A 22608-nucleotide genomic window follows, 5' to 3' on the forward strand; every position below is an offset into this window, starting at 1 on the left:
TGTTCTCGAATAAATCTAAGAAAGGAAAAATAATGGAGTCATCAATTCATAGTTGCTCTGTATGTTTTGTCTTTTATATCGTCTTTGCAGAGTTCTCGTTTCAATTTTATTTGAAAACAAATATTTTTGGGAGAAACAAGAAAGACTAAAGGGATTTGTTCATATGCAAACTTTATTAATCAAAGGTGAAATTACCTGCTAATCTGAAATAAAAGGCTACAAGAGGCGAGAAAAGGAAACCACACTAATAGTTTTTGCGAGGAACAAAACGTTCATGTGAAAAAAAGTACTGGTTGAAATCAGTCAAGATGGATTTGCCTTAAACTGCTTTAAAAGGTGCGATAATTTAAATCCAGAATCGCTCTGTAAATGGAGGTTGTCTGGGGACAAAATATTCATTTGTGTGTTGGTATAGTTTAAAATGTAGACATTACAAGAAACACGTGTTTATAATTTCCTCCCACTTGTTGATGGCACGTACACCGCGTGCCACACGGCACCATTATGACCTTGTATGGCCCTAGAGGTCCGGTCTCAAGCGGCTCCTTGGATATACGACACTTTAAGTAAGCAAGACCGTTGTGTGGTAGCCTCAAGACACATGAACAGAACAAGTGTTGGAACCAGGAGAAACCATCGTGCGAAAAGCACACCACAGGACATTGGACAACAAGTTTACTGTTGTTAGCGAAGTGTTTAAACTTTATGACTTCTGAAATCGTGATTTGTGAAATTGTGGACCTTTCTGTCGGTGTTTCGTATTCGTACAAGGTAGGTTATGGTTTCTGCAGTGGCTCATTCATCACAGCTGTGTGTAAATCCATATAGTTTTGGTAGTAGTACAAAAATGTACATGTACATGTACACATGTACATGTACATGTATAAATCATCTAGCCTTATAATCTGGATTTACGGTAGTATTGTACAAGCATGGAGGAATCTTGGTACAAGGGAAGGATTACGAACCGTCTTAAACATAATATAGAGATTTTTTGCTCTCTGTAGTCGGTGTCTTTTGATTCTAATACCAACTCCTGTTGGATTACATTGGGATTAAGAAGGATTAAAAGACCACAGGAAGTCTTATGAGTCATAACAAAGAAATTCAACAAAGGCTGTGTACGCTGCGTGGTGCCCTCAAGATTTCAACCATCTTACACTAACAGTCGGACTGCGTCAAGACGGCTAGCCATTCAAGTTTCCACAAGAAGGTAACTTTTCCCACGCTTTTCCTCACTTGGATTTTCTGCAGTGCCAGGACTAGCAAGAGTTCTACCTGTGTCAGGCAGCGAGTAGAGGAAGTCGCAGTGTGGTAGTCCGAAGTCGTTCTTACAATTTACTGAATTCCGCCAACATTTCAAGCACTCATCAACAGATGGTGGACCCGACAATCACAACAGAGATAAACCTTGAACCACAGAGCAAGGAACCGAGCTCAATGAATACCTGATGTGAAGAATTCCTTGTAACTTGTAAGTAAGTTTACATCTTTGGAGAATAATAAATATTGGAACCAATGTAAACGAGACAACCACCATTTTGTCACTTAATTTGTCAATGGAGAGTGAAATTCCTCATTCATTGGTGAACGAGTTTGAAGCCTCTAAAGAACATCACTCCGCCATAGTTTATCACGACGTGACACGACCTGGTATTAATTTGTAGGACCTTTGTCGAGGTCCTATGTAGGCATATGCCTTTTACTTTCTATATGGCTCAGCCAATCTTTATCGGTACAGGTCGATTGCATTCAGCAATTGCTTTGAGGTTATAGTTTGTTATGTAAATCCATTAACGAATGAATGCACTTGATGTCTACAATGTATTATGTGTTTCCTGTTGAACAAAACCACACCTCAAAGATGGCGCAGTGCAAACAGTCTATTGATAATGCAGAACAGCCAAACTGATGGTTTAGTTTATAAATCTGAGAAACCTGTTTTGTTTCCTTGTTTTGGATAGAAGCTGCATTCAGCAATCCGGATTTTAAAAAGCGAATTAGGAAGTTCCATTCCCCGACTTTTTTTCCGGAGCAACCACGATGCCTTCCCTCTTCTGGCCCCTTGTGGTCCTCTCTCAGCTCTTTGCAGGCGCCATGTTGGTTACCATGGTGATATGGTTACAGCACCACGTTGGTGGGTTCGTCTGGGGTGCACCTGGGGGATACCACCCATTGTTGCTGACGTTATCATTGGTATTCCTCTTCGGCGAAGGTAAGGTACTTTGTCAATTTAACTGTCGTCCTAATTTTTTAGAGATTGACGGCGCCCCCCCCCCCCAAATAATCGCTTGCGTTTTTATTTGTTTTTACATTAATTCTGTCGATTTTTAAGAATAATATCGTTTGTTTGTTTGTTCATTTTCAAAATCTGCCCATCAATCTTCACACTTTAGTGATTTTTGGGCAAGGTCTGTGATCGAGCTGTCTTTCACGTTTTGCTTGCTTGGTTGATTGATTTAACTGATTGAATTGTTGATGTTTATTTGTCCTTTTGTCAATTAATCACTTTTTCGCCCTGCAGCTAAATATTTTTCAAAACCCCCGAAATATATGAATAATGTGATTATCTGGATTATCTGATAAACTGGATTATCGTATATTATTATTAAAAACAAATGAAACACCTTCATTGAGCATCTGTTTAAAATTTACCATCTTTCCAATCGTATGTATACCTATGAGTCCAAATATAACAAACCATTATACCGAACCGAATTTAACCAAATAAAAAGATGCTACTTACCTATAAACGATAACCCTTTGTCTCTTTAAATTCCAGCCCTCATATCCTTCCGTGTTTTAAGCCGCTGTCGCCTCCCATACCTTGCCCAAAAGGCCATACACGCGTCCGTCCACACCGTGATTATCATCCTTCTCATCGCCGGCCTCCGCGCCGCAGCCCTCGCCAAAGATGCCCAGGAAATTCACGGTGTTGTTCATAATCATTCCTTGCACAGCTGGCTGGGGTATTTCACCGTTATTTTGTTTTGTCTACAGGTGAGGATAAACAAAGGCATAGTATCTTTACAGTTACAACAATGATGTGTGAAAATAATACCATACGATTGCTATATTGAAACATCTGTCAACTATCGAAAAAAATATACATGTATTGTACAAGTAGGCCTACATGTAGTGGTATACTTTACACCTTAGTTTCGGAACTGTAGGCCTACGGCTATGATTGGGCCTACAGAGCTAAACTAATGTATACACAATTTTAGAATGGCGTCTGGATTTTACAAACAACAGCAACAACAACAGCAACAACTTTTCTAAATCGAGATTTTTGTCCAGTTTGTCGCAGGATGTGCTTATTACGGCGCAGAGCGATTTCTACGACAGGATCATCCGTTGAGGGCGCACTATCCCCAAGTCCACGTTTTCTTTGGGATTTTCATGTTCTCGCTCTCCCTAGCGTCTTGCCTAACGGGGTTGAACGAGCTCTCCATTTATAAAATGTGAGTTGTGCCAATTTAAATGTCCCAAAATAAATATGTAGGCCTAGCCCTTCACAATAACATTGAATCGTAACGGCCCTGATTTTAAGTAAAGCCGATCCCTGTCGGGCCAATATGAAGTTCTGGCATTTGAGTAAGGTTCTGCTGTTCAAGCTGATCCTTGTACGTCGGGTAAAACACTACAGAAACTCGAAAGGCTTGCTGTTATATCGAAAACGTGAAAGGTACGCTATTACCTTTTGTTTCGGCTAAACTCAGCTAATACCATTGAGCCCCGCCCATGATATTTTGACCAATCATACCCGTGATTAATATCCGACATGCGTGCACGTGCACATGATGGGCGTGGCTATAACGTGCAGTGTGCACGTGCAGTGAGAGTCACCGTGTTGTTGCCCACGTGCTCGGTGGGCGGGACTTGACGGATCGGGGTATTGGTAACATCTTGATGACTTTGAAACAACACCTAAATGTTTGAACTCTTTTTTCCCCAGAGCTGAATACTCAAGCGGTGTAGCCTCGGGAAACATTGGTAACATCTACGGTATGTCAATGGTGCTCTTTGGTGGCTCCATTGCTTTTATTGTCACGAGGTCAGAGTACAAGACTGACAAGACGTCCACGCAAAACATAGACTCGCCCCAACAGTGCCAGGCAGCCTATCACGATGCCTTACCAAACGTGCACGTTATGGTTGGTGATGACATCACTGATGATGTCACGGATGACGTCATGGATGGCGGAGACGGACTGAGGATGCAAAGCAAGGATGGTGTTTGAAGTAGTCATCCGGCCGTCTTGTTCATTATTTTTTTTTATTTAAAAATAATTATAATGGTATCTAGGCCTAATGCAAGACGTTATTATCATTTTGCACCAACATTTATAGCGCGCACGTCAATTGCTAAAGCAAATCTCCATGTAGTGCCAATATTCCGCCTTATATAATTTACTGTAACTTCGGCATTAGTGTATTTACATCAGTTAGATTCATTCAAACTTGTCATAGTTTCAGAATTGTAATAAACAAAACTTTGAAAATGTACAATTGGTTTTTCTACCAAACTCTGTCAAGTTCAGGTTGTATAGGCTAACATGCACCATAGTACCAGAGGCCTACAGCTCAGTTACCAGCATCTATATAACCACATTACTTGTAAGCAAACGCTTTGAAAATCAGAACGATGCATAAAGGCGGGAAATAATATGCACAACTATCGAATTATTTGTAAGGATATTAAAGCTGACGACACGATAATGGTCTCATTCTAAACGAGGTTTGAATTTGTAGCTTGTATCATGGTATGTAATTCCAGTGAATGAAATACATGTAGGCCTCCATGTATAAAGAATAAGAAGACAGTGCTACGTTGAGTGAATGAAATCGACTTACTTTTTATGTGTGTCTCATAGTCCGTGCACGATTCGACTCCACCCGACACGCTGAAAAAAACACGGCTTCTGCAGTAGACGTTGAATTCAGTGAAATGGGTTTTGGCCTTCAAGTCATGACCACAAAGACTAGTTCCTGACAATTGTTGGGATCCAAGAATGCAAACTATCGTCTAAGTTTCATTTCGTACTCTGGAAATATCTCGCGGCAACTGACAGTTTCGTTGCAGCTTTTACACGAGATTGACAGCCTTGCATCAGCTTGTGTTTGGCGCGTTCTGATTGGACGGTCAAACGTTTTAAGGCAAAGTAACAGAGCCGCGTGCTGATTGGTCCAAGAACAGGTTTGTCCTTAATTCTGCAAAAGTCAAAAGCGTACAGGTAGCATGGAACGGTAAAGGTGTAGTTTAGGACCCCGTTCCCAATGCATAAGATAATGAAAAGACATGCTGTCACTCGCACCCATCTCTAACTGCTAAAACCGGTAGGAAAGTCGCACTTTCGTCCAAAGTAGTGGTCAAAATTATAAAAAAAAAACTAGAGCTATTAGGACACTTCTGTTTTTATAGAAGTTCTGTTCACAAATGACTTTTGCAAGTTCCAAAATGACTTTTGCAGCCCCAAGCAGTGTTCTCGATCACTTTTGCCTTTTGAAGAGAACTGATATGAATTTTCTTTAAACATTTCAAATCCCCCTATCAGATACTCTGCAAACTTAATCAAATAACCATCAAAACAATATTGAATAGCTGAAAACTTGCAGGTAGGTTAAGAAAAACATTTTGTTCATTTTGTTTTAACTGAACTCCAATTAGGGCCTAAGTGTATGAAATGAGTAAACAACATCCGTATTAATTTCAATCTCACAATAAAATTGCAATGTAAGAGATCTTTCAACAAAAAGAATATTAAAATATTGTGTCTAGGTCGTAGAGTCTCTGAATCCTAACACAGACTTATCCTCAAGTTTTAATTTAAAAAAGAACGAAAATCTGTACATATCTGCATTGATTTATGTAATAAATGGAGTCACATAAGTCATGCTAGACACCAAAATGGTTTCACTTAATTTATTAATCAGTAATGAAACATGATATTTCAATACATGTAATACATGCAGTACAGAACAATGTACATGCAATGAGACAATTTTTTTTTGTAATGTGTCTTATGAACATACAAGAGTAGAAATGCAGGAATTGTATACATCATTTATCATATTTATTAATCTGTACTGGACACTGATACATGAGCAACTATTTATGTATGAACATATTAGCCTTTTTTTAGCTTAGGCTGTTCAAGCATGATTAATTTTTAATGCCAAGATTCACCGACAGCTTCAAAATATATTTGTATCATCCAAAATTAATTACAAGTTCCCCCTCACACCTTTAACATAAATATTTTATGCTAAAGAGTCACCAAAATGCATTTTTTGTTATCCTCACACAACAAAATCTGGACTGCAGTACATGTATAAAATTACAGTTTTAATTCCTGTTTATCAAAATCCGGCGATTCTTAAAAGAAATAATTATCAAAAAATCTTTGGTAATCACAAAGCTAGTCACAAATGGGCGCTAATGAAAAACAGGAACACAAAAATCTAACAAGAGTGGGAATTGGTTGCATACTCATAGGCTGTCATTTAATCGACCAATCAACAGTGTCGTATAAAATGCCACACAACTCAGATGCTCAGATGAATGACATAGCACATACAATGTAATTGTAAACTGTGCACTCACAAAGGAAACGAAATCCAAAATGGTCAACAAAAGTTGAAATTGTCAGATATTTTGGGTTTTAACAGCTCGTCCTTTGACATAAGAAAAAGAACCAAGAACAGTAAACCCCTTACTACAACTCCCAAGAAAAACTCCCAAAAGACACCTTTCTACATCATTCAAATATTACAAAAGCTAGGTCAAGCATCTAGAGTACTTTCAGGCGTAACACTGTACATCTCCGCATAAAATGATTATTACAGTACTGTAAAAGAGTACTTGTGTTAATAGAGTAATAGGCTCAAGCAAGAAAAATACAATAAGTTATTGATGAAAATCATACACGTTCTCCATTCTATAGTAAATAGTAGATACACTTGGCAATATAACAAACGCACTATACAGCTACATCATACATGTACATGCTATATTTAATTTTTTTTTTTACAAATTGAATCGCAATAAGTAGATTGAAGGCATTGTAATCGGAAGGTACATAACTTTTCAACAAGCCCTGCTTGCTGAAAGGAAGAAAATAAGGAAGAAAAGATTGTTCTGTTAGAAAAAGTTGACATCTTATTCAATTCAAATTAAGCACCTGTTTTCAATGCAAAGAAAATCAAAGTGCTTCAACAACTGATTCCAAAGTGCTGTGAGGATTGTCCTGCTTTGAAATTCCTACACTAGATATTAATTTTCTCTTATCTCTATGGTTTGCCTTTAATCATAAAATGTAACGATACATCTTCCATTACAGCTTTCCCCACCATAACAGCGTCAATTTGTTACAGGCCTGCCATGAACTTTAACAATTTTCACAAGGGTGTTGCTTTAAAAATTCAAGGCAATTAAAAAGCAGAAAAACAGTTATCTTTGATGCTTGCTGAACTAAAATATGTGACCAATACAATCTCAATCGTTGCATAATTTCAAAAGTACTTGTTCAACATTTAGTCTGAATTCTCATCTCACTAATACTGTTTTTATAACATAAAACAAAATATTTGTTAGTCAAATCACTTAGTCATTCAAAAAGAAAGTAACCATACCATTACGTTGGCTGTAGTTTTGTTGATCGTAGATTCAAACACTGGAAGTCCATGACGTAGGACCCTTTATATTTTACCAAGTCTCTAACATAACGCCTTCCCCTCCCAAAAAAGAAATTCATTTCCCCAAAAGAGTTTGCTTCACTTTCAAGCTGTGTGGACTGATTGCCAAAACAGCAACAGCTTAAACTTTTAACACACTACTAGTTACTAAGGCACAAATTTACAACCTAGTGCCCAAGTAACACAACTTCTTAGAAAAAAAAAATCTGCATACCAATTTTTACCTTATGTACATTGCTACACAAAAGTTTAAATATTTTATATATTTGCAGGACCACAGTCATCTCACTGTACTGAATTTGTTTTAATTCAAACTGTCAAAGCTGACCTTTTAAAAAAAATGACATAAAAGTTTAATAACACTGCTAATGAGATCATGGATGGATACTGATCAGTATCCAGCTAAAAGATGGATACTGATTTAAATATGAACACTGAAGGCTTCACAAAAATATCCAAGCTTGTGAAAAACCCTAAAGATACAGGAAAATAATTTGGGCCAAATTTAATGGCACTGATATTACCATAAAATATTGGCCAGCTAATTGAAATGCCGAACAGCTTGTGGACAAATTTTCATCCAAAATGAACAGCACTTGCCATTTCGGCTATCAACTTCAACTTGACCCAAGGAAGATAATAATTTCCATTAAAAAAACAATGGTCATACTTTTGCTCAAAATTCAAAATTAAAAAAAGCTTAAAATCAAGCAATTACAATTAAAACTTTGTTATCAATAAAAACCTCGTCTCCCACTTCAAATGGTGGATTTGATAATTTGACACATTCCTCCTCACACACTGGACCAAAACATACAGACAAAATATACAAGGCAGGTTATGTACACAGTTCTAAAAGCTGTCTTAAAAGCACCAGAAAAAAATAATAGAAACAAGGTCTAACTCTACATTTTAGAATACGAACCGACAATACTATGACTGCTTACAGTATCTTAAGGGTATGAAAATCTTCCCTTGTGGTTAAAATCAATTAAACCAAATGTGGGAATTCAAATTGTATTCAAAATAACACAATTCTGTGAGAAGGGATTTTTTTTCCAAAACTGTTTAAGAAACCCTGTTTAAATAAAGGAAGAAATACAATCTAGTAATAAAAATGACAGAAGAGGTACAAAATAAAGTTAAAAAAAAGTGAATTACAGAGTTGTACAAAGTAAATGTTTCTTTTTAAAACTGCAATTGTGTTTTTTGTGTGTTTTTTTAAAGCTTGATGGGGCCTTTGTATCCGTCATCTTGTATTAATTGCACAATACAATATAATAAAAAATAAGTTATTTGAAAGTTCTTGCTTCATTTTGGAATTCATGGCAAAGCATCCTCTCGGAAACATTAACAAAATTTATACTTTTTATTTTGTTCCTGAAAGTTGTACCAAGTTTACGGCAATGAATGGTCTTACCTCATGGCACATTACAGCCGTAACATTCAATTGTAAGAATTGTTCCAAGGTCGAGCAAAAAATAATTTGCATCTGCAGTTTGACATAAAGGGGAAGACCCTTTTTCAACCTTGTGAACATTTTCGGAAATTCCTTGACCTCCATCACAAAAAATTCAAATGTTAATCCAGGTGAAAGCCACCGGGGTTGATATTTTTGTTTAGCACAGTTTTCAAAATTATTTTTTGAAAAAAAAGAAAAGAAAAGGGAAGTGATTCAGAGCAAAGGAAACCAATACGGCTTTGAATACTAAATAAGCATACTCACAGCTGTAATTCAGGTGCATAAGTTCAAACTAACAGGCACCATCAATTCACACGAACACTCAGACTCAAATACACTCCACAGCTTCAGAATATTGCAAGATTTAGTTGCGTAGAAATGCCCCAAAAGTCCCCATTCTGGTATAGCATTTAGGTACGTAATGCATATTTTCCAAGCAAAGCTTTATTACAAATGTATTAATTGATTACAAGTTCTTCTCTGTCATAAAAACCCTTAACAGGATCGACAATGACTGAGTTACATAACCACACACATTACAAGCATCACACATATACACTCACCACACGTGTACAAATCCATCCACAGACACACCGACACTCACAATATCGAAACAATTCACGATATCCTTACACATATACAAATAACATCCCATGAGCCCTTGCTTCCCAGCATGTTTGACTAGGAATCTTCCTGAATCCTTCAAAATCCACCACTTTGCAGAAGCCAAATGAGCACCTTCTTTGTTTTAAAAGGAGCATCAAGCCTCATTTTAAGTTAACCCTAACCCTGCCAGACGCAACACAGTGCATCAGGTGAAAAAATCTGCGGGACCTTTCTTTATTGAACCATCAACACCAGAGCGATTCTGACACAATAGGAGCTAGTCCCATTGAACAATACCACAGTTGTATCCTGCTGCAGTTGGTGACCACAGACGCTGAGGCAGTTTGGCCTTGAGACTTTTGACATGATGGATCTTGCTACACTGAGCAGGCTTGTCATTTTGACAAGTGTTGCATATTGCTGCTGCTGAGCTCTACCTTTTCAATTCTGCGAAAACCCAAAACCTCGTGGTAGATATTGAAGGATCTAGGAGCGTTTATCAGAATAAAAACCCACTTCTGAAGCGTTTCTCCAAAACGGGAGATAACTTTACGAGGACGGTGGGGAAGTCTACCTCTCACGAGATGTTCCAGAGAGAAGCTTCGTCAGTTTTTGACATGCAAGTCATTAAGTGAGGACCTAAGTGAGTGCCGCAGTCGGCAGTTATTTGCCGTAGGTTGGGTTTTTGAATACTGACGTTGACGGCTTGTAGATGGGGTTCTCTCCCTGATGAGTAAACCAAGACACAAAAGAGAGAAAAGTAAATATTTATTCGACCAATCATTCAGTCCTCTCCTCGCCTACAAATTCAACACATATCTGTAACTGAAGCACACTTGAGTGTTGTTTTTGCTGTGTGCTGATTCTTGAGTGCATTTTTCTCTTGCAAAGCACCATGGAGTTGTATACTCACTTGAAAATCATCGCGTCAATGCAACAACGTCGTATCTCCTAAAATGGCATGCACACAAAACGCGAGTTCTAGAATGTCAAAAGCCCATATCTCGCTTAAAATAACCCGGATGTGCACGCAAAGTCAATGGACGTCAAGATACAACCTTGTTGCACAGAGCGTATTCGCGCGAGATACAACTTGGTTGCAGAATGGAGTTACGACCTTGTTGCACTGACGCAACAAAATAGTCCGCATGCAAGGCCACAAAGTGGTCAACAAAAACAAGGTACTTCTTATAATTTGCAAGTCAGAAATCGACATTAAAGGCTGGTTTTGTGATGCCATGGTCAGTACATGTATTCAAGAAGAAAATTTGAAAATTCCAACCGAATTTTGCTGCGAATCTTTCCAGACATCACATTTGCTTGGCTGTCACATGAACCAGCTGTAATTATTGATTTAAAACAAAGCCGTTTCACAAAAGAATGCTTAGGAATCCAAATGGTTTCGGAACTCACCGCTTCCCACTGGGCGTTGGTCCTTTCCTTCTCGAACTGTTGGAACTCTCTCCTGTCGTGGATGTAGGTCAGGAGACGCCAGATGAGGAGCAGGGCGATGCCCACTAGGATGATTCCGATGATGATGCCGATGATGATCCATAACACATCAGCAACCAGCGGGCAACCTGAAAAACCAAATTTAAAGGGAAAATACAACAATTTGCAAACATCAAAAAATGAAACTACCAAATCATTTTGAAATACCTTGCTGGACTGTTAGTGAATGACAGTGTAAAGCATCCTGTAAAATCATGGCACCTGGTATACTGTCATTTTCAAGAAAAGTGGTATTTATGTATCAATTTCCAACGCTGGTCGGCCGACCAGCGTTGGAAAAAACTGGGTTTTTTTCTTCAAATACTGGCCCCAGTTGACCATCGCACTTGTTTGCAATCGATTACACACCTATGAACGGGTACAAGCCAACTAGACTGGTTCCCTGACCTTACAATTCCCCAATGTATGTAAACTGCTCTGTTTCTTCTTATATGGAGTCAGGGAACCAGACTACAGGAACATGATTGTTTTTCTTGGTTTTTATAGCATTTTGGAACCCAAAACCTCAAATGATGTATATTCCCTTTAAAGGCATATAGGATCATTTGCTTTTCATGTATTTTGTTCGTTTCCAATAATAACGCCACTCAAAATCCAAATAAGAACGTTCAAAATCTATGATCCATAACAAATCAGCTTCAAGTGGACAACTGGAAAACCAAATTTAAAGGCACATAGGATCATGATCACTCTGTATTTCTTTTTTTTCTGATCAGCAATATTATGTTTTTCCGTGTGTTATGTACAATTCAAAATTTATACGTTCAATTGTTTTTCATTTGTTTTTCATTAAATGTTTGTATTAATCCATGTTAAAGGGGATCCCTACTCGACAAGCTCCGCTTTTTGGGGATCCCCTTCCACCATCTCTAATTAGAAAATAATGCGTCCAAAGTGTATAAATATATTTTGTAAAACAAGCTCGAACTTTATAATACCCAAAACTACATGTATGTATTTATGCCTTGTCACATAATGAAACGAGATGTGGTAAAAATAATAAAGAATGAATGAATGAATGAATGTGTTTTCATGGATTTTGTTCGTTTCCAATAATAACACCACTCAAAATCCAAAGAAGAACGTTTGAAACCTTTTATCCATAATCAGCTACATGTGGACAACCTGAAGACCAAATTCAAAGGCAGGATCATTTGCTTTTTCATGCATTTTGTTCGTTTCCAATAATAACACAACTCAAATCCAAAGAACGCTCAAAATCTATGATCCATAACACATCGGCCACCAGCGGGCAACCTGAAAAACCAAATTTAAAGGCATATAGGATCATTTGCTTTTTCATGCATTTTGTTCGTTTCCAATAATAACACCACTCAAAATCCAAAGAAGCATGTTCAAAACCTATTCCTGCTGAAGTTTCAGCTCAATGGATATTTATATAATATTGGATGGCTTTGAGGTGGAAACAAGAATATATTGCACGAGCTATGACAATATTGCACGAGTCGAAGACGAGTGCAATATTGTCATAGCGAGTGCAATATATTCTTGTATCCACCGAAAACAAGCCATCCAATATTACTATTATTATTTATATCAGGCTGACTTGATCCGCAAGAAGCACAATTCAAGACACTGTCTTCATTACATCTTTTTCGTTTACATCAAACGTTTTGAAGCTGCCACTGTAATTGTTAACAACAGTGCGCGTATACCTGGCCTTCTGCGCGCTGCATGCGCGCGGCGTGTTCCGTGTTCGACGGTACGCACGTGCTACGTTCTGTTGAGTGGTTGACAACTGTGACTTTCTATGCTCTTGATCAATCGGGAACCTGTGAAAATGCCCGGATTGACTGCAATAACAATGTTATTGCAGTCAACTTTTTATGAAAGCATACAATATGCTCATTTATTTTTACCGCCGGAAGCCTGATATAAATAATAATACACTTTATGTATTCGTTCAAAGACTGTTACGTACTTGGCTCCTCTACTGCTTGCAGTTCAATGTTGCCTTCGCCCAGCTTCCGATAGGTGAACTCAAAATTACAGTTGTTCTCATCCTTGAACACGCACGAAATGCGGTCTGCAAAATTAAATTTTGTGATCAAATGAAAATGATTAGGTGAGAAATTCAATAATTATAATAAAAATCTGAACATGAATAAACCAGATACGATTGGACAAAATGGGTCCAATCTATCAGCAGGGGTAGGAAAAAAATCAATATCAACTCAAAAGATGGAATTGATTAAAATCAGAACACATGTTAATCAGAATTGCTTGATTTGTCAGTTGTGCCGTTCACAAGTTCAGCCTGCTGATCAATAAATAATTTTCAAAAAAAAAAATAATATAATCAATATCTGTCAATCGTAACTGACTCAAATGAACCCGCATCAGTAACCACTAAGAGCGCTTGCAACCAAACAAAGATGGCACTTTAAACAAACTTTGTTTTCGGGAAACGAAAGGAAGCAAATTATTCTTAATTATTTCGAGTAACTACAGTCGACTCTCATTAATACAAACTCGTTCGGACCTAGCCAAATTGTTTGTTATGTATTAGAATTTTGTATTAAGAGGAACATCAGTCCCATTCATTGTGCACAAAAATGCACAGTCCGGACCAAGGCTTTGTGTTTGCTATAACCAGAATTTGTATTAACAGTGTTTGTACTAACGAGAGTCGACTGTAGTTCATTTTCTGGATGAACTACGAGTGATTCAGACATAACCACCTACCGGTACTTTCTCGGTTTGGCAATTCTTCGAACACCTCCACTTCGTGAGGGCAGCTGTTGCACGCCTCTGGGTTGTCCTTGTACTTTCCCGTCTTGTAAACTTTGCATTGTACGCAGGGTTTGTGAAGATCGCACTCGCTAGGGCAACTCTGTCAAGTAAAATCAAGGAAAAATTGCATTGAAGTAGGAGGAGGTAAACATGTCTCTGAACTCATATCTGATACATTCCATATTTTCGCTCAGAGTGTTTAAAGGGAATATTTTTATACAACATTTGCAAACATCGAAAAATAAAACTACCAAGTTTTTACAAAATACTTTACTAGGATGTTGGTAATGACAGTCTAAAGCATCCTGTAAAATTATGGTACCTGGTGTGAAGTCATTTTCAAGAAAATGGTATTTTTGTATACATTTCCAATGGTGGTCGGCCGACCACTGTTGGAAAAACCTAACTATTTTTTCAATTTTTGCTCCAAATGTACCATTTTTTTCAGTTCAAATTTTGTTTGCTATTGGTTACATGTTTATGAACGGGTGCAGGCCAGCTAGACTGGTTCCCTTACCTTACAATTTTCCGGCATCTATAAATTGATCCAATTTATTTTTAGTGGAGTCAGGGAACCAGACTACTTGAACATTTTTGTTTTTCTTGGTTTTTCCTGCATTTTTGAACACAAAACTTCAAACATGTCAGTGTAACAATATTTGATCTTTATATACTAACCCCTCAAATACTTCATTGCTGAAAATTACAGCAAAGGCCAATGATGTACATTCCCTTTAAAGGAAACTATCAATACATTTTCCATTTTTAAGTTTAACAATGAAATGGACTGGAGTGGGGTTTGATCCCGCGACCTTCAGAACACTGTCCTGGTGCTCAACCAACTGAGCCATCCAGCCCCATGCTGGTGGTTTCCCAGTGTGTCAATGTCTTTATTCAAGGGCGTTTGTCAGAAGCCATAAACCTGTATACTGATTGTAGCCGGGGATCACACCAAGTCACACTACTAGCAATGAGAGCAAACAAATAGGAAACAGGGATCACTCAGAGAGGACACAGGTTTTTATCACCAATCGTCATATATACCAGAAATAAATACCATATAAAAAGTACTATTCATAAGACGGAATTTGCGTAAGGATGATGTAAATTCAATGTGAATTCAATATAACAAGAAATTGCCACAATTTCAATTTTTTTTTTACAGTATCTGCTTGTAAAATACTTAAACCAAGAAATTGTCCAACTTACAATATAAAAAAATATCTGTCATATGTGACCTGTTCTGTCAAAAGCAGACACTTCTGGGCAGAGGTTGAAATTGAGAAAAAAACGCTGGGGGGGGGGGGGGGTGATTTTTATCGATTTTCTAATTCTTGCATATTTGTAATCCTGAACATGTCTAAAAGATACTATAAAAGTTTGAAACCCTAATTTGAACTCTAAATATAGTATTTTTGATGATTTGTTGAGGTATATTAATTAAAGAAATGTCTGTTTTGTGACGTTCGTGGCCATTTTCTACGTCTTCTACTTTTCTACACAATGAACTTCAAAATAGCATAACTCTGCCCAGGAATGACCGGTTTCAAAAACTAAACCACCAATTAAAAGGAAAACGTACATATTTCAACAATATGCAAAAATCTCATTTTCGACCTTATGCCCAGAAAAGTCTGATTTTGACAGAACAGGTCACATATTATTACTTTTTTTTCTGAGAGTAATGTATTGCTTTCCTCATTTCCTTCAGTCTACATGAAAAATTGAAAGACAATGACAGCATTCGGTTCTACTTTGATGTCACTTACATCACAGTTTTGGCACGTCGCTCCTCTGTATTTCTTGGTGTCGTTGCAGCTGCACTTGCCGCACTCGCAAACACCCACGTTGCTGCACACAAGCTGGTAACAACAACACAACATTCAATTCATAAACATTTATTTCCACTCTGAGGAGGCAGCATCCTAAAAAAGCCGAAGCTTGTGCTGGATGTGCCAAACATACAACCTGAATGAAACCTTAGTTTAAAGCCAGAGTCCATCATTTGCAGCTATCCAAAAAGCAGCTCACATAATTATTGTTGAAAAACATTCTTGGTTGAAAGATAGTAAAACACCCTGTGAATTGATTCTTTGATTATGAAGAAATCAACGAAAGAAGGCCTTTCCAACAGTGCGTCTTACGGCACCGTAGGAAATTCAAATTAGTAGTTCAAATTGTTATTGGGCAAAGCGCGCGCAAGCATTGGAACGACGTACACGTCCGCGCGGTTGCTATAATTCGTCGGATCAGTGCGCGACATCGCATTTATTTAATCCACATCAACCAATTTTAGTCAAACTTTATGCAAAACATGTTGTTTATGCAAAACAGCAGAACCAGAAGAAACCCGAAAACTCACCCCATCCGGAGAGATACATTTCTTGGAATTCTCCTCGCACCCACAGTTACTGCCCGACCAGCCGTCTTTACATTGGCAGTAATTTAAGCCGGTGACGTTGTTGCATTTGCAATCACCCCTGGTCGGTCCCCCGCAGGGGAGCTTCTTGTAGAGCTCACAAGAATAAGTGTCACACTGGCACTGGTCCCCGTAAATTTCCTCCACAGGGTTCTAAGATAAAAATGGGTATAAGACATAGTCCTTTTAAGATCAAGGCGCTTTACGTATTACTCCTGCTCTTTCTGGAGTGCTGTGGCCTCGTCCTTCCCAGGTGTAAATTTATAAACTGTGTTCCTTGGTGTTTTCGAAAGACCTTGCGAGGAATAAAAGTCACACGATACTTACTGTTCTGGTATTGCACAGGCATTTTCCACACTCACAATTTCCCCTGTCAGAGCATTCCACTGTGCTGTTTTGCCTGGTAGAAAATAAACAAACACACAAAATTGTCAACATTTTCTTGTTGAAACGAAACAAAATACCAGCACCTCACAAAGGCTCACATGCGCTACTAGAAGTAATACTCACTACCATTTTTGAAAAAAAAAAATACGAAGAACACCCCCCCCCAGTATATGGAATAGCCACTTGCAAAGCAACTTCTAAGATATGCGCACAGGTTCTGACCATTCAGCGGGCGCCTTTTATTTGGTCTTCAGTAACCCATTGTAGCATTACAAAAGCATGGCAGCTATAATAATATAGTGCTTATATAGCGGTCTCAAAGCGCTTCACAATTATTACCCCTGTTCATCAGGCCATGAGACCAGTTTCTGCAGCAGCTCAAGATCAGCGCAATCTGGTCTCTACCTTCACAGGTACCCATTTATACTCCTGGGTAGAGAGAGGCAATTGTAGTAAAGTGTCTTGCCCAAGGACACAAGCACCATGTTCCCCGTCCGGGTTTGAACCCACGTACCTTGGCAAGTGAGCCGAACACCGTAACCATTGGACCACAGCGCTCCACGTTAATTGACCGATCAACAGTTTAGGCCGAGTTACTGATCGAAGGACATCACAATTTCTATAAAGTTGACTCCGATTGGCTGGCAAGCAAGGGTCGCATAAGATTTCCAATGCTCACATATATCAAACGTTGTTGCAGAGCTTGCGGGCTCCGTTGAACAACCGATGTTACTCAGACTACTACCCCCCCCCCTTTCACCCTGATCAAAAACCTAGAAACGCTATTAACAATTCCAGCATTAGTGTAATGTCCCTGCCAGAGCCAATTAACCCTGACATCTAATAGACCTACATCATGCTGCCACCATTGCAGTCATGTTCCCTGTGTCCAATAACAATACTGAATGATAATGGTTTTTGTGCAAAAAGGAACCAGACTATTTTTCCTTCCAGGCTCGCTTTGGTTACGTTGATTTAAATGGGGAAAAATCATGAAGGCCGCAACATAAGAATGGTCTTTTAATGATTCAAAGAAATATGACCCCAAACTTCTATTTTGTAATCTCCTTGACCATTCCTAGATGATGGATGTATAAGATTTGAGAAATTACATTTTCAGGTTTATTCACTGAGCTCTTCAAAGCTCTGTCGTGGACATTACATTACACTGGAATTGCCTGAACAAACTCTGTTGTGATTACCATACGCAGGCGGGGTCGATGCCCTCTGCTTCCTCCTTGTCACAGGTGCATTTAGCGCCAGAGCGTTGAGGGAAACATTGGCAGCCGCCGCAGACCTGAGTCCCATTGCCATTGCAGATGTCTGGTCCTTCCACCTGCAACAAATTAAGACAAACCTACATAAACCCTTCGAGCTTCAAGCCCCAAAAATGTACGCGGACGAACCACCATGAGAATTTTATCACATTACGTGTTTCTAGGTCGATAACCCTGGCATGCCTGTACATGCACAAGATATAGGTCATTCACATGGCCAGGGATTGTTTACAACCTGTCTGGGCTCCTGGCGGCATGAGGGGTTGACACAAAGGGATTGGCGGCACTTAGGGGATGGCCACTAAGATGTCTAATTACTGCACAAAGGCATTAGCCGCCATCTTGGCTTCTGTCTTTCAACACGCCTTACTCCGGAGTGGCTAGGGTCTGGCCAATGGGAGTCTACAGGCTTGTGGTGTATAGTAGGGGTGAGGATTACATGGAAGCTTGACCTTATTGGCCCCTTGAAAAAAAATTATAACCATATTTGGAAAACAATGAGATTTTTTTCACGGCGCCCCTGCTCGAAGGGTTAACCCATAAAGGCCTGTTTATACAGGCGAATGTGAATGCAAGGTGAATTTGAAATCGCCCAAAACAATTCGGGATGTGAATTTGCTCTGCGAAAATTATCCGTGACATAAAACTTTTGTGTTCACCTTCGCTCTTGCACTGAATCGGCCTTGTGTCATCAAGTACCTGGCTTTCAAGAAAGAGAGTTATACAACTTTGCCTTTAGGATGTGAATCGGACTTACCCTCTCCTCTGAGCAGGCACAATCACATATTGCCTGGATGGTGATCTGAAGAGATTCCTTGAATGCTGTTGGGCCTACAGAGAACCTGACAATGGCAAGAAAAATAAAGAGACTTGAATATAATTTAATTGTGGCTGAGGGCATAGCTAGCTGAGTCCGAACTTCTTGAATACAGCTGACAATGATATATCATTACATGCTTATGGCTGAATCCACTTCCTATGGGCTCAGTGTACAAGTACCCCCTCAACGGCAAGAAAGGGAGAGTTGGGGGAGACCACTTGGAGAGACAATCTAAGGCAATGCTGACAATGCCTGACGCGATCCTTTTCTCATTTCAAACTCGGAAGAACCTACGTGAAATTTTTCATTGGCATGTCGCAGGTTTTGTTGGTCATGGTGATGTCCAACGAGAACGTGACGTTGTCGCCGAGTTGCAGACCGCTACATTCTTGCATTCCTTTGTGCGGTATGCCGTCTACGCACGTCGCTGTGTACTCAACGCCAAACAGATCGGCAGGGGCATCGTCCTCAACCTTCACACCAGACGTGATATTCTGTCAAAAAAGTAAAACAAAGAGATCCATGACTAACCCTTCTGCTATTGTAAACAGCACAGACAGTTGAATTTTCCCATCCACTTCCTCTGATATACTGTTAACACAGGCTAGTCACCAGCAGTCAGATCATATTATGTCAAGCAAGCACTGTGGCTAGTCAAACTCAGTCAACAGTGACATTTTACTCTACTTACACGATATACATCTTCGACAAGTTCCACGACGTTGGAGGAATCTTCTGTCAACCGGTTCACCTCGCTCTCATGAAAGAACTTGGGTAAATCCTGGGAAAGGCCAAAAAAAAAAAAAAAAAAAAAAAAAATGGAAATTGGTCCAATGAATCAAGAAAAATAGCTTGGAGTTATTTTGTATCAGCCAACCAAATTTCAGCATGCTCGTATTAACCCCAACTGTCTTTTACTAAGTACTGGACCAAGTCCGCCAAAAAGCCTTCAATCACAGTGCTTCCAATGCATGCTTTGCTTTAGGCCTTCAGGCCCAAGTCCATCACACTCCATCAATATTTAGACAAACCAGGCCTGCAGGACCAAGTCCCCCAAAATCCACCAAAATGGGGGGGGGGGGATGGATTTTGATGGAGTTGGAGAGGTTAGGGGAAAAAAAAAAAAAAAAAAAACCAAACAAACAGACACATCATCCAATCACTGGTAACCAGACTATGACTTACTCTGTAAAATGCCATTGGGTCTGCTGAACCGGGCGGTACTCTGCCGATAGCAAATATAGGGAAGATGCTGTTCTCTTGCATCTTGCCGCTAAGCTGGCTAATGGACGGATAATCCTGTAAGATAAACACGGATCAAGAGAGCATTTAATTGGATGAATTATGTTTGAGCAGAGGATTATCCTGCTAAGTGCAAGGTGTAGCTGAAAGTACATAGGTCACTTAAAGGTAAAAACAACATTTGCAAACATCAAAAAACAAAACTACCAAACTATAATGAAATAACTAACTTGACTGTAAGTGAATAATAGTCTTAAGCATCCTGTGAAATCATGGCACTGGTGTGCTGTCATTTTCAAGAAAAGTGGAATTTTTGTATCAATTAGCAACGATGGTCAGATTTTCAAATATTCCCACAATATTACCAATTTTAGGAAGTCAACATTTTGTTTTTGCAATCGGTTACACATCCATGAACGGGTGCAAGTCTGGTTAGCACAAGGACCAAGTTTCCAGCGAGAGTTTCAAATTCACCTGGGCCATTTCAAGTTTTCATTTTCAGAATGTGCTTGCAAGTGTCCTTCACTTATTTATTTCCGGCTAAACATCGCCCTCTTACGTTCAGGCACAGAGATGATAGGCTAATAGTTCACTGACCTGCTCACTGGAGGCTGAGTATTCCATGCTCACTGCATCCATGTGACATTTCCCATCGTTCAGTTTCACAATACCCGCAAGCTGTTAATCAAAATTTCAAAAAAAGAAGACATTTATCAATGGTTACTCTTGCTGGTAGTGGAATGGTTCATGGGTTCACACAATAGAGACGTTTGACTGAAATGGAATAAACTTCAGATGATTTTTAACATAAAAATCATAAATAAGAAACCAAAGTGATAGATACATCAAATAGAAATGATATACTATCATATAACCTTAGTTTAACATATATAGCCTTAGTTTAACAAAGGTCTACACAAGACAAGTAGACAAAACGGTCTAAACTTGCAAAGTGAACAAAAGTCTTGGAGTAAGTGGCTTACCTTGCCATCCCCAGCGATGTGAAATGGGGCGTCGGTGGAATACAGCAACAGGTGTCTTGCCCGGTCCCTCCAACCAATTTCTTCCTACAAATATGATACCAATCATGGATGGTTATGAGTGCAATGGTAAGAATAATTTCATGAGGTGACAGATGGAAAGTTGTTCCATCAGTCACCTCATGAAATTATTCTTTCCATTTCGCACGAATGTGAAACATTCGTTATTTGTTTTATACAACGCTTGAATAAATCCTCGTAAACTGATCGGTCACTTTGTAAACTGATACTATGAATGTATCAGAGTTATTGGAGTTGTGTGAAAGCGCAACCAAAAGTGTGACCGTGTGAATTTTTCTTTACCGTGGAATAGAACTTTTATTTTTGCGGTGCGGCCGGGCCGTGCGTTGAGACAAATAATTCAATGACACGTGATCAACAACCCACCAATCAGACGACTGGGATTTATCCAGGCGTTGTATAAAATTTATTAAAAAGTCATTGACAGAGTTATATTGAAGTTATACAACAGCTCTTCCTTTACAGTTTGTGTGTGTCCTGAGGTCATCTGATCCACGATCCTGTGATGTAGGGGCTTGTTTGGGGTTAGTAATTTTCCCTTCTTAAAAAATCAGAAGCCATTTCTCCTTACGTTTGAAACTCATTTTGTATTTGTTTGATGTCTTGAATCATTCACTAGGAACTTGACAAGGAGGCCTCACAAGAGTGGTTTCTTTAAAATAATCTTGAGAAGAATTTATGTGGTACTTAGCGGAATATTCTACCGAGGGCCATTTTCCGAAATCGCACGTTGTACTAAAACATGTCAGAAATTCAAAAGAATCACTCAAATTTCTACGAATTAAGTCTCATAAAGAAATACAAAAATAGGAAAAAATGTAAGCTTTTTCAAAACAGGAAAAAATTTAACCACACATTACTCCTGTTTCTTTTGAAATTCCATACCTTACAAACGGTAGCTTGCATCAAGGCATCCAGGCCCCCTTCTGGGTTATCCAGGTTTCCTGAAGCGTCAACTTTCCCGATTTCTTCCTGAAATAAAAACCAGAGCAAAACGTTTACCAGACAACTGACATCCTGTATCTGTTATGATATTTAAACGGTGACATTGTATCTCTGTTGTAGTATTGACAAATGGAAAGATGTGGCTTTGCACTTACTGAAAATCGATTAGTTTCTGATGTAAGCGGAAGCACATTTCTAAATCCAAATGGTGGTACACACACTGCACCATGTAAGCAAGGATTCTGTAACCTGAAAATTTGAACAAAGAGTTACTTTTTACAAATGCGAATGTAACAATTTCAATTATAAAGAATAGACAGTTTAGGCTATGATTTGAACACAATTTTTAGGGTGTCGAAAAAAAGAATATTAACTCTAACCGCTTAGGACCTGTTGGCTAGGATCCGCCTGATCAATTCTTCAAA

The 22608-nt window shown here is 38.8% G+C and overlaps 2 protein-coding genes across 6 annotated transcripts in view; one reads left to right on the top strand and one right to left on the bottom strand.

Annotated features, from left to right (window-relative positions):
- The first annotated feature begins 508 nt into the window (after window positions 1–508).
- On the top strand, window positions 509–4250 carry LOC119746016 (cytochrome b561-like). 4 transcript variants are annotated; one of them, XM_038222768.1, is made up of 6 exons: window positions 509–771; window positions 1255–1474; window positions 1965–2215; window positions 2783–3000; window positions 3301–3464; window positions 3959–4250. In XM_038222768.1, the coding sequence occupies exons 3-6, from the start codon at window positions 2044–2046 to the stop codon at window positions 4242–4244; spliced, it is 840 nt and encodes a 279-aa protein (XP_038078696.1). In that variant the 5' UTR covers window positions 509–771; window positions 1255–1474; window positions 1965–2043; the 3' UTR covers window positions 4245–4250. The 4 variants fall into 4 exon arrangements, with proteins under 4 accessions (XP_038078696.1, XP_038078697.1, XP_038078698.1 ...); XM_038222769.1 differs by having other exon boundaries at window positions 1255–1467; XM_038222770.1 differs by having other exon boundaries at window positions 1261–1474.
- Window positions 4251–5912: 1662 nt separating this feature from the next.
- The window catches only part of LOC119746013 (integrin beta-1-like), a 34746-nt gene continuing 18050 nt past the window's right edge, over window positions 5913–22608 (bottom strand). The window contains exons 7-22 of one of the 2 annotated variants that reach the window (XM_038222763.1): window positions 22339–22432; window positions 22124–22210; window positions 21161–21244; window positions 20775–20855; window positions 20121–20234; window positions 19627–19716; window positions 19230–19429; window positions 18873–18957; window positions 18041–18174; window positions 16779–16851; window positions 16395–16604; window positions 15802–15894; window positions 13985–14132; window positions 13221–13325; window positions 11180–11346; window positions 5913–10492 (exon numbers count right to left, since the gene is read on the bottom strand). In XM_038222763.1, coding sequence (XP_038078691.1) covers window positions 10430–10492; window positions 11180–11346; window positions 13221–13325; window positions 13985–14132; window positions 15802–15894; window positions 16395–16604; window positions 16779–16851; window positions 18041–18174; window positions 18873–18957; window positions 19230–19429; window positions 19627–19716; window positions 20121–20234; window positions 20775–20855; window positions 21161–21244; window positions 22124–22210; window positions 22339–22432 — 1828 coding nt within the window. In that variant the 3' untranslated portion in view covers window positions 5913–10429. Of the gene's footprint in view, window positions 10493–11179; window positions 11347–12425; window positions 12536–13220; window positions 13326–13984; window positions 14133–15801; window positions 15895–16394; window positions 16605–16778; window positions 16852–18040; window positions 18175–18872; window positions 18958–19229; window positions 19430–19626; window positions 19717–20120; window positions 20235–20774; window positions 20856–21160; window positions 21245–22123; window positions 22211–22338; window positions 22433–22608 lie in introns of those variants that run through there. The other variant, XM_038222764.1, reaches the window with a different exon arrangement.

This window comes from Patiria miniata, unplaced genomic scaffold (genome assembly GCF_015706575.1).
Source record: "Patiria miniata isolate m_02_andy unplaced genomic scaffold, ASM1570657v1 HiC_scaffold_7, whole genome shotgun sequence".
Classification (NCBI taxonomy): domain Eukaryota; kingdom Metazoa; phylum Echinodermata; class Asteroidea; order Valvatida; family Asterinidae; genus Patiria; species Patiria miniata.

What these genes read in the sequence shown, in the direction of transcription:
- LOC119746016 (XM_038222768.1), top strand. Translation starts at nt 2,044, where the DNA reads ATGCCTTCCCTCTTCTGGCCCCTTGTGGTCCTCTCTCAGCTCTTTGCA. An exon ending in GGTATTCCTCTTCGGCGAAG is followed by an intron (nt 2,216 to 2,782) that starts GTAAGGTACTTT and finishes TTTAAATTCCAG; the next exon opens with CCCTCATATCCTTCCGTGTT. An exon ending in TTATTTTGTTTTGTCTACAG is followed by an intron (nt 3,001 to 3,300) that starts GTGAGGATAAAC and finishes ATTTTTGTCCAG; the next exon opens with TTTGTCGCAGGATGTGCTTA.